General features: G+C 44.4%; 1 protein-coding gene across 2 annotated transcripts in view; it reads right to left on the reverse strand.

The window, feature by feature from the left end:
• Window positions 1–3,319: 3,319 nt before the first annotated feature.
• Window positions 3,320–12,500, reverse strand: part of ttc29 (tetratricopeptide repeat domain 29) — a 31,740-nt gene continuing 22,559 nt past the window's right edge. For both annotated transcript variants that reach the window (XM_036987090.1, XM_036987089.1), the window contains 2 exons: window positions 3,739–3,883; window positions 3,320–3,429 (listed from right to left, as the gene is read on the reverse strand). In XM_036987090.1, the coding sequence (XP_036842985.1) occupies window positions 3,416–3,429; window positions 3,739–3,883 (159 nt within the window). In that variant the 3' untranslated portion in view covers window positions 3,320–3,415. The remainder of the gene's footprint in view (window positions 3,430–3,738; window positions 3,884–12,500) is intronic.

Here is a 12,500-nt window from a genome sequence, read left to right on the forward strand (position 1 = left end):
ACTCAGGGCCAAACACTTTAAAGTACTACCTAAGTAGTTTTTGGGGGGTATCTGTTACTTTACAATTTATATTTTTTGACAACTTTTACATTTACTTCACTACATTTCTAAAGAAAATAATGTTATTTTTTACTCAATACATTTTCCCTCACACACTTCAGCATATTTTACTTTGATACTTAATATGTTAATTATATTTAATTTGGTACTTCGGTATATATTTAAAACCGAAATACCTTTAGACTTTTACTCAAGTAGTATTTTACTGGGTGACTTTCACTTTTACTTGAGTCATTTTCTATTAAGGGATCTTTACTTTTACTCCAGAATGATAATTGGGTACTTTTTCCACCACTGGTTACTGGCAGGGCCCTATGAGGACACAGAGGTCCACCACTGGTTACTCCTTAATGACATCACAACACTCCATTTTGTTCTTGATACCATGTCTTGGTTTGAGGTGTTTTGCCTGAAGTAACGTCTATGATAAAATCCACTCGATAGCTAACCAAAAACTGTAACAATGTATTTGAGAGACAAATGTTCATTGTGCAAATGTACTAATGTGTTCAATAAACATTGGAGACAAAATGTAGTTTACATGTTGTCAACAATCTAAGCCAACCCCAACTGTTTTAATTTATTTACTTAACTAGGCAAGTCAGTTAAGAACAAATTATTATTTACAATGACAGCCTACCTTGTTCATGACAGCCTTGTTCAGGGGCAGAACAACAGATTTTTTACCTTGTCAGCTCAGGGATTCGATCCAGCAACCTTTTGGTTACTGGCCCAACGCTCTAACCACTAGGCTACCCCATAGTTGTACAGTCAGTTTTGTTGCTAAACAACCAACCCGTCAATAGAGGACTCTTATTTTGAAAAAGAAAAAAATCCGCGGCTGTGTGGCCAGCATGTTATCCTGCTGCCGGGAGAACGGAAATCGGATCGGTAACGTGTTCGTCACTAGTTACTACAGCCACAACGTCATAAACCCCGCCTATTTCTACCGTTTATCTTCTTAAAATCTGATTTGAACCCCTAACCTCAACCATAACATTAACCACACTACTAACCTTATGCCTAACCTTAAATTAAGAACAATAATTTTTGTTTTATGAATTTTGACGATAGAGTCAATTTTGACTTTGTGGCTGCGTTAACTAGTGCAAACACCGTAACTCTCGTTTACTTCCTGACACATGATCAAATCGTTGGCGTAAACACCGTAGTAAACGTGTACTACTTTTTAATCTGCGTTGAATGGCTGTCCACCACAGTGTAATAAAAACGCAGTTCAAATCTCCCTCTGAAAGTTATTATTTAAATAACAGTCAACTACGTACAACAGACAAATCACTCGTTTGATTCCCATGTTAGTATCCTTGATTAGCTATTTGAAATGAGAATGGTTCATCTATTATGGGTGTTACGCTTTTACAGTCCCAATAAGCAGTTTACAGTCATTTACTGTACCTCTGTTATAGGAATATCTGAGGTATGACAGGAACTGAGCATTGCATCCAAGATGTCCCCCCGTAGTTTTAAAAGTAATCTACTCACTCTCTACCACCACTCCTGATTGGAGTAAACTAATGGACAACAACACTTAGGCTTCCACTTCCAGCTTCTACTATATACATTTTACAGACACAATCTATTTTACAATAGGTATATTTAGTTTGTTTTTTGGTCCCACCCAGCTCTACTCAACCCCTCCCATCTATCTCTGAACACCATCCCGTTCCATCCTTCAGCTCCCCTCAACCCCTCCCATCTATCTCTGAACACCATCCCGTTCCATCCTTCAGCTCCCCTCAACCCCTCCCATCTATCTCTGAACACCATCCAGTCCCAGCTCTCCTCAACCCCTCCCATCTATCTCTGACCACCACCCAGTCCCATCCTTCAGCTCCCCTCAACCCCTCCCATCTATCTCTGAACACCATCCAGTCCAATCCTTCAGCTCCCCTCAACCCCTCCCATCTATCTCTGACCACCACCCAGTCCCATCCTTCAGCTCCCCTCAACCCCTCCCATCTATCTCTGAACACCATCCAGTCCAATCCTTCAGCTCTCCTCAACCCCTCCCATCTCAGTCAGTTAAAAACAAATCCTTATTTTCAATGACGGCCTAGGAACAGTGGGTTAACTGCCTTGTTCAGGGACAGATTTTTTACCTTGTCCCACTCGGGGATTTGATCTTGTAACCTTCCGGTTACTAGTCCAACGCTCTAACCACTAGGGTTCCTACCGCCCCTACGCTCTAACCACTAGGGTTCCTACCGCCCCTACGCTCTAACCACTAGGCTACCTGCCGCCACTACACTCTAACCACTAGGCTTCCTACCGCCCCTACGCTCTAACCACTAGGATACCCTGCCGCCCCTACACTCTAACCACTAGGCTACCTGCCGCCCCTACACTCTAACCACTAGGCTACCATACCGCCCCTACACTCTAACCACTAGGATACCCTGTCGCCCCTACACTCTAACCACTAGGCTACCTACCGCCCCTACACTCTAACCACTAGGCTACCTACCGCCCCTACACTCTAACCACTAGGCTACCTGCCGCCCCTACACTCTAACCACTAGGTTACCCTGTCGCCCCTACACTCTAACCACTAGGCTACCTGCCGTCCCTACACTCTAACCACTAGGCTACCTGCCGCCCAGACACTCTAACCACTAGGCCACCCTGCCGCCCCTACACTCTAACCACTAGGCCACCCTGCCGTCCCTACACTCTAACCACTAGGCTACCTGCCGCCCCTACACTCTAACCACTAGGCTACCTGCCGTCCCTACACTCTAACCACTAGGCTACTATACCGCCTCTACACTCTAACCACTAGGCTACCTGCCGTCCCTACACTCTAACCACTAGGCTACCTGCCGCCCCTACACTCTAACCACTAGGCTACCTGCCGTCCCTACACTCTAACCACTAGGCTACCTGCCGTCCCTACACTCTAACCACTACACTCTAACCACTAGGCTACCTGCAGTCCCTACACTCTAACCACTAGGCTACCTGCCGCCCCTACACTCTAACCACTAGGCTACCTGCCGTCCCTACACTCTAACCACTAGGCTACCATACCGCCTCTACACTCTAACCACTAGGCTACCTACCACCTCTACACTCTAACCACTAGGCTTCCTGCCGCCCCATCTCCGAACACCATCCAGTTTTGATTTCTAATTTCCATATTTTTTCCCCCAACTGTGCTGTGAATGTTTCACAAAAGTTCTGAACCTTTCTATTCTCATAGCTTCTACAGATTGTAAAATGAAAGATAAAACACCTTCGCTATGAAGAGAGTTAGATTTGTTTTATTATTATTATCAACGCGGTGATAAGAGCACTTCATCTTCTCCTCTGGTCCTCCTCTTCCTCCTCCTCCTCCTCATATTTTTCCCTCTGTTTGAAACAACAGGGTCACGTTCAGTTGGGAGCAAAACAGTAGAAAACGTTTTGAAATGTAGAACATGCTACTAGCCTATATAAACTATCTCCAGTGACAACAGGGATTAAAACGTTCTATTCTGAAGACCTCCACTATATGCCGTTTCCTTAAATGTAACCGACACAGATGATACATGCAAAGCAAGTGACGTCCCCGATTGAAACGCTAGCATCGCTAACTAAGCTAGCCGTTTCACATCCGTTACACTATTTCAAGAAGCAGACAATACCCCCCCCCCCCCCCCCCCCCGTAACCAGACTCACCTGCTGATCCTGTTGTATCAGTAAATACGTTCTGCCTGCTCTCCTTCCAGCCGGTCAGGAGTAGCAGGTCACTGTGTGACGCCGTCTCAATGGAACGACTGTACTTCCTGATCATACTGTAGGCACGGGCACTACCCACAAACACCTGACAATCACAACGGGAAAAAAAGAAAAAAAAGTTGTTTTTATTTTTATAAATTCCTTTTATTTTACGTCAGCAGTTTTCACAAACTGTTTTTACAGATACCCAGCCCCCCCCCCCAAAAAAAAACACCCCAAAAGAGACAGCAATGTAGAGGTTGGCAGAAGGACAGCGGCTGGGAACAACTCCCTAGAAGGCAGGAACCTAGGAAGAAACCTAGAGGAGGAACCTAGAGGAGGAACCTAGAGGAGGAACCAGGCCCAGACGGGATCGCCTTTACATGCCAAGTACATTTCCATGTAACCATGGTGACGACATTACATAGAATATACAAGACAGAAGAATCTATCAGCCCTGGTCACACAGGCTGTGTCCTCTATGTATCCCCTATCAGCCCTGGTCACATAGGGTGTGTCCCCTATCAGCCCTGGTCACACAGGCTGTGTCCCCTATCAGCCCTGGTCACATAGGCTGTGTCCCCTATCAGCCCTGGTCACATAGGGTGTGTCCCCTATCAGCCCTGGTCACACAGGCTGTTTCCACTATGTAAGAAGGATCATGGGTCTATCTATAAACTAGGGTGCCAGTGTGGGACCCATCCATAATGTATATGGGTCTATCTATAAACTAGGGTGCCAGTGTGGGACCCATCCATAATGTATATGGGTCTATCTATAAACTAGGGTGCCAGTGTGGGACCCATCCATAATGTATATGGGTCTATCTATAAACTAGGGTGCCAGTGTGGGTGTCCTACGCTGGACAACTTTTTACAGCTGTTGATAAGTCCCCTTCAGAATGTATTCATACCCCTTGACTTATTCCACATTTTGTTGTGTTACAGCCTGAATTCAAAATGGATTCAATTGTTTCGCTCACACCCATCCACACATAACACTCCATAATGACATCACAACACTCCATAATGACATCACAACACTCCACAATGACATCAAAACACTCCACAATGACATCACAACACTCCATAATGACATCACAACACTCCATAATGACATCAAAACACTCCACAATGACATCACAACACTCCATAATGACATCACAACACTCCACAATGACATCAAAACACTCCACAATGACATCACAACACTCCATAATGACAAAGTGAAAACATGGTTTTAGAAAAGGTTTGCTAATTCATTGAAAATTAAATAAAGAAATCGAATTTACAGAAGTATTCACACCCCTGAGTGAAATAAGCAATAAGGCACAAGCGGGTGTGGTATAAGGCTAAGGGCTGTTCTTAGGCACGATGCAAGGCGGAGTGCCTGGGCACAGCCCTTAGCCGTGGTGTATTGGCCATATACCATAAACCCCCGAGGTGCCTTATTGCTATAATAAACTGGTTACCAACATAATTAGAGCAGTAAAACTAAATGTTTTGTCATACGGTCTGATATACCACGGCTGTCAGCCAATCAGCATTCAGGGCTTGACCCACACAGTTTATAATACATGTTAGAATCACCTGTTATCTTATATGACCTGAAGAAGGGTCACCCCCCCCCCCCCCCCCCCCCCACACTCTTGTCTGTAAGGTTGCTCTGTTTCTAAACTCTGCAAAAAAAAGAAACGGCCCTTTTTCAGGACCCTGTTTTTCAAAGATAATTCGTAAAAATCCAAATAACTTCACAGATCTAAAGGGTTTAAACACCGTTTCCCATGCTTGTTCAATGAGCCATAAACAATTAATGAACATGCACCTGTGGAACGGTCATTAAGACACTAACAGCTTACAGACATTAGGCAATCAAGGTCACAGTTATGAACTGTTCTGCCTTATTATTATTTGACCTTGCTGGTCATTTATGAACATTTGAACATCTTGGCCATGTTCTGTTATAATCTCCACCCGGCACAGCCAGAAGAGGACTGGCCACCCCTCATAGCCTGGTTCCTCTCTAGGTTTATAATCTCCACCCGGCACAGCCAGAAGAGGACAGGCCACCCCACATAGCCTGGTTCCTCTCTAGGTTTCTTCCTAGGTTCTGGCCTTTCTAGGGAGTTTTTCCTAGCCACCGTGCTACTACACTTGCATTGCTTGCTGTTTGGGGTTTTAGGCTGGGTTTCTGTATAGCACTTTGAGATATCAGCTGATGTACGAAGGGCTATATAAATAAATTTGATTTGATTTGAACGTTTAGGACACTAAAGAGGCCTTTCTCCTGACTCAGGGTCTTCTGCCCAGGGTCCCTGCTCATCTGCGTGAACGTACCTTAGGCATGCTGCAAGGAGGCATGAGGACTGCAGATGTGGCCAGGGAAATAAATGGCAATGTCTGTACTGTGAGATGCCTAAGACAGCACTACAGGGAGACAGGACGGACAGCTGATCGTACGCGCAGTGGCAAACCACGTGTAACAACACCTGCACAGGATTGATACATCGGAACATCACACCTGCGGGACAGGTACAGGATGGCAACAACAACTGCCCGAGTTACACCAGGAATGCACAATCCCTCCATCAGTGCTAAGACTGTCTGCAATTGGCTGAGAGAGGCTGGACTGAGGGCTTGTAGGCCTGTTGTAAGTCAGGTCCTCACTAGACATCACTGGCAACAACGTCACCTATGGGCACAAACCCACCGTCGCTGGACCAGACAGGACTGGCAAAAAGTGCTGTTTACTGACGAGTAGCGGTTTAGTCTCAGCAGGGGTGATGGTCGGATTCACGTTTATCATCGAAGGAATGAGTTACATGTCTGTGGAACTTGTTCAGTTTATGTCTCAGTTGTTGAATCTTGTTATGTTCATACAAATATTTACACATTTTAAGTTTGCTGAAAATAAACGCAGTTGACAGTGGAGAAGGACGTTTTCTTTTTTTTTACTGAGTTTAGTTGTAATATAATCAGCCTGTTATATAACTGTTTCTAAACTGTCCTGTTCTAACTTTCTGTGAAACGATCTGTAATGGTTCCTGTTGTCCCAGGACGTGTGGGGGAGTGGACATGTCCCTGGTATGATTAGTCTTTCTCTAGGCCAACTGTGGTGATAAGCAGAAGCACCCGACTCAATCCAAGGGCATGTGAAACACCCCCATCCTGGGTCTGTATAAATGTCTGTGAGAACAAAGAGAGACTCTAGTTTCCCCTTGCGTACATGCTCGTCATAAAGCTTTTGAATATTGAGATCGGACTGCCTTCTGAGTCATTTTTCCCACCACAATTTTTGGTGCCGTGACCCCGGATCGCTACAGCAGGACCCGAACCCATATCGCCCGCTGGGAAACAAGACAAGTCCTGCGCCAAAACTAAGAGGTAAGGGACCTTTCTCACAATCCATATATGAGTTGTCTATTTCTCTAGTGGGTGGTGGGGTGACAGCTGTGAGGCTTTCTGGGTAAGTCTTAGAGCTGTGTACAATATTTGCACATTATTCTTTTTTTTAATTCTTTAAGTTCTGTCATGTTGGTAGTTAAGTTTTGCCATAGATTTTAAAGTGGATTTAAGTCAAAACTGTAACTAGGCCACTCAGGAACATTCAATGTCATCTTGGTAAGCAACTCCAGGATATATTTGGCCTTGCGTTTTAGGTTATTGTCCTGCTGAAAGGTGAATTTGTCCCCCATTGTCTGTCTGAAAGCAGACTGAGTCAGGTTTTCCTCTAGGATTTTGCCTGTGCTTATAGCTGTATCCCATTTATTTTTATCCATGTTATGGGTATTGTCGATGACAAGCATACCCATAACATGATGCAGCCACCACCATGCTTGAAAATATGAGATGTGTTACTCAGTGATGTGTTGTGTTGGATTTGTGTCAAACATAACGCTTTGTATTCAGGACATAAAGTTAATTTCTGTGCCACATTTTTTACTTTAGTGCCTTATAGCAAACAAGATGCACAATTCTGTACAGGCTTCATTGTTTTCACTCTGTCATTTAGGTTTGTATTGTGGAGTAACTACAATGTTGTTGATCCATCCTCGATTTTCTACCTATCACAGCTATTAAACTCTGTAACTGTTTTAAAGTCACCATTGGCATCACAGTGCAATCCCTGAGTGGTTTCCTTCCTCTCCAGCAACTAAGGAGGAAGCCTGTATCTTTGTAGTGACTGGGTGTATTGATACACCATCCAAAGTATAATTAATAACTTCGCCATGCTCAAAGGGATATTCAATGTCTGCCTACCAATAGGTGCCCTTCTTCACGAGGCTGTGGAAAACCTCCCTGGTCTTTGTGGTTGAATCTGTGTTTGAAATTCCCTGCTCTACTGAGGGACCTTACAGATAATTGTATGTGTGGGGGTACAGAGATGAGGATGTCATTAATAACATCATGTTAAACACTATTATTACACACAGAGTGAGTCCATGCAACTTATTATGTGACTTGTTAAGCACATTTTTACTCCTGAACTGATTTAGTCTTCTTACCATAACAAAGGACTTGAATACTTATTGACTCAAGACATTTCAGCTATACATTTTTCATTAATTCGTAAACATTTCTATAAACATAATAGCACTTTGATATTATGGGGTATTGTGGTTAGGACAGTGATACAAAATCTCAATTGAATCCATTTTAAATTCCGTCTGTAACAGAACAGCATGGAAGAAGGCAAGGGGTGTGAATATACACACTGAAGGCTCTGTGCTCAGTAAAATTCACCACATGATTTGAAACCTACAGTCTCGTGGTTGGTTTCACCACATGATTTAAAACCTACAGTCTCGTGGTTGGTTTCACCACATGATTTAAAACCTACAGTCTCGTGGTTGGTTTCACCACATGATTTAAAACCTACAGTCTCATGGTTGGTTTCACCACATGATTTAAAACCTACAGTCTCATGGTTGGTTTCACGACATGATTTGAAACCTACAGTCTCGTGGTTGGTTTCACGACATGATTTAAAACCTACAGTCTCGTGGTTGGTTTCACCACATGATTTAAAACCTTCAGTCTCATGGTTGGTTTCACCACATGATTTAAAACCTACAGTCTCATGGTTGGTTTCACCACATGATTTAAAACCTACAGTCTCATGGTTGGTTTCACCACATGATTTAAAACCTACAGTCTCATGGTTGGTTTCACCACATGATTTAAAACCTACAGTCTCATGGTTGGTTTCACCACATGATTTAAAACCTACAGTCTCATGGTTGGTTTCACCACATGATTTAAAACCTACTTCCACCAACCTCATGGTCGGTGTCTTGACAGATTTTGTCCAAAATCGGGTTAGTTGGTAGGATAATGAGGTGGTGGGTTAGTTGGTAGGATAATGAGGTGGTGGGTTAGTTGGTAGGATAATGAGGTGGTGGGTTAGTTGGTAGGATAATGAGGTGGTGGGTTAGTTGGTAGGATAATGAAGTGGTGGGTTAGTTGGTAGGATAATGAGGTGGTGGTTAATGAGTGTAGGGTTAGTTGGTAGGATAATGAGGTGGTGGGTTAGTTGGTAGGATAATGAGGTGGTGGGTTAGTTGGTAGGATAATGAGGTGGTGGGTTAGTTGGTAGGATAATGAGGTGGTGGGTTAGTTGGTAGGATAATGAGGTGGTGGGTTAGTTGGTAGGATAATGAGGTGGTGGTTAATGAGTGTAGGGTTAGTTGGTAGGATAATGAGGTGGTGGGTTAGTTGGTAGGATAATGAGGTGGTGGGTTAGTTGGTAGGGTAATGAGGTGATGGTTAATGAGTGTAGGGTTAGTTGGTAGGGTAATGAAGTGGTGGGTTAGTTGGTAGGATAATGAGGTGGTGGGTTTTAATGAGTGTAGGGTTAGTTGGTAGGGTAATGAGGCGGTGGGTTAGTTGGTAGGGTAATGAGGTGGTGGGTTAGTTGGTAGGGTAATGAGTGTAGGGTTAGTTGGTAGGGTAATGAGGTGGTGGGTTAGTTGGTAGGGTAATGAGTATAGGGTTAGTTGGTAGGGTAATGAGGTGGTGGGTTAGTTGGTAGGGTAATGACGTGGTGGGTTAGTTGGTAGGGTAATGACGTGGTGGGTTAGTTGGTAGGGTAATGAGGTGGTGGGTTAGTTGGTAGGGTAATGAGATGGTGGGTTAGTTGGTAGGGTAATGAGGTGGTGAGTTTTAATGAGTGTAGGGTTAGTTGGAAGGGTAATGAGTGTAATTAGTTGGTAGGGTAATGACGTGGTGGGTTAGTTGGTAGGGTAATGAGGTGGTGGGTTAGTTGGTAGGGTAATGACGTGGTGGGTTAGTTGGTAGGGTAATGAGTGTAGGGTTAGTTGGTAGGGTAATGAGTGTAAGGTTAGTTGGTAGGGTAATGAGGTGGTGGGTTAGTTGGCAGGGTAATGAGGTGGTGGGTTAGTTGGTAGGGTAATGACGTGGTGGGTTAGTTGGTAGGGTAATGAATGACGTGGTGGGTTAGTTGGTAGGGTAATGACGTGGTGGGTTAGTTGGTAGGGTAATGAGGTGGGATTTTTTAATGAGTGTAGGGTTAGTTGGTAGAGTAATGAGGTGGTGGGTTAGTTGGTAGGGTAATGAGGTGGTGGGTTAGTTGGTAGGGTAATGACGTGGTGGGTTAGTTGGAAGGGTAATGACGTGATGGGTTAGTTGGTAGGGTAATGAGGTGGTGGGTTAGATGGTAGGGTAATGAGGTGGTGGGTTAGTTGGTAGGGTAATGAGTGTAAGGTTAGTTGGAAGGGTAATGAATGTAGGGTTAGTTGGTAGGGTAATGAGGTGGTGGGTTAGTTGGTAGGGTAATGACGTGGTGGGTTAGTTGGAAGGGTAATGAGTGTAGGGTTAGTTGGTAGGGTAATGACGTGGTGGGTTAGTTGGAAGGGTAATGAGTGTAGGGTTAGTTGGTAGGGTAATGACGTGGTGGGTTAGTTGGTAGGGTAATGACGTGGTGGGTTAGTTGGTAGGGTAATGAGTGTAGGGTTAGTTGGTAGGGTAATGAGTGTAGGGTTAGTTGGTAGGGTAATGAGGTGGTGGGTTAGTTGGTAGGATAATGAGGTGGTGGGTTAGTTGGTAGGATAATGAGGTGGTGGGTTAGTTGGTAGGATAATGAGGTGGTGGTTAATGAGTGTAGGGTTAGTTGGTAGGATAATGAGGTTGTGGGTTAGTTGGTAGGATAATGAGGTGGTGGGTTAGTTGGTAGGATAATGAGGTGGTGGGTTAGTTGGTAGGATAATGAGGTGGTGGGTTAGTTGGTAGGATAATAAGGCGGTGGGTTAGTTGGTAGGATAATGAGGTGGTGGTTAATGAGTGTAGGGTTAGTTGGTAGGATAATGAGGTGGTGGGTTAGTTGGTAGGATAATGAGGTGGTGGGTTAGTTGGTAGGGTAATGAGGTGATGGTTATTGAGTGTAGGGTTAGTTGGTAGGGTAATGAAGTGGTGGGTTAGTTGGTAGGATAATGAGGTGGTGGGTTTTAATGAGTGTAGGGTTAGTTGGTAGGGTAATGAGGCGGTGGGTTAGTTGGTAGGGTAATGAGGTGGTGGGTTAGTTGGTAGGGTAATGAGTGTAGGGTTAGTTGGTAGGGTAATGAGGTGGTGGGTTAGTTGGTAGGGTAATGAGTGTAGGGTTAGTTGGTAGGGTAATGAGGTAGTGGGTTAGTTGGTAGGGTAATGACGTGGTGGGTTAGTTGGTAGGGTAATGAGGTGGTGGGTTAGTTGGTAGGGTAATGAGATGGTGGGTTAGTTGGTAGGGTAATGAGGTGGTGAGTTTTAATGAGTGTAGGGTTAGTTGGAAGGGTAATGAGTGTAATTAGTTGGTAGGGTAATGACGTGGTGGGTTAGTTGGTAGGGTAATGAGGTGGTGGGTTAGTTGGTAGGGTAATGACGTGGTGGGTTAGTTGGTAGGGTAATGAGTGTAGGGTTAGTTGGTAGGGTAATGAGTGTAAGGTTAGTTGGTAGGGTAATGACGTGGTGGGTTAGTTGGTAGGGTAATGAATGACGTGGTGGGTTAGTTGGTAGGGTAATGACGTGGTGGGTTAGTTGGTAGGGTAATGAGGTGGGATTTTTTAATGAGTGTAGGGTTAGTTGGTAGGGTAATGAGGTGGTGGGTTAGTTGGTAGGGTAATGAGGTGGTGGGTTAGTTGGTAGGGTAATGACGTGGTGGGTTAGTTGGAAGGGTAATGACGTGATGGGTTAGTTGGTAGGGTAATGAGGTGGTGGGTTAGATGGTAGGGTAATGAGGTGGTGGGTTAGTTGGTAGGGTAATGAGTGTAAGGTTAGTTGGAAGGGTAATGAATGTAGGGTTAGTTGGTAGGGTAATGAGGTGGTGGGTTAGTTGGTAGGGTAATGACGTGGTGGGTTAGTTGGAAGGGTAATGAGTGTAGGGTTAGTTGGTAGGGTAATGACGTGGTGGGTTAGTTGGAAGGGTAATGAGTGTAGGGTTAGTTGGTAGGGTAATGACGTGGTGGGTTAGTTGGTAGGGTAATGACGTGGTGGGTTAGTTGGTAGGGTAATGAGTGTAGGGTTAGTTGGTAGGGTAATGAGTGTAGGGTTAGTTGGTAGGGTAATGAGGTGGTGGGTTAGTTGGCAGGGTAATGAGGTGGTGGGTTAGTTGGTAGGGTAATGAGGTGGTGAGTTTTAATGAGTGTAGGGTTAGTTGGAAGGGTAATGAGTGTAAGGTTAGTTGGTAGAGTAATTAGAATGTCAATTAGAATGTCAATTAGAATGTCAATCAGA

The sequence above is a fragment of the Oncorhynchus mykiss genome, chromosome 9 (genome assembly GCF_013265735.2).
Source record: "Oncorhynchus mykiss isolate Arlee chromosome 9, USDA_OmykA_1.1, whole genome shotgun sequence".
NCBI lineage: Eukaryota > Metazoa > Chordata > Actinopteri > Salmoniformes > Salmonidae > Oncorhynchus > Oncorhynchus mykiss.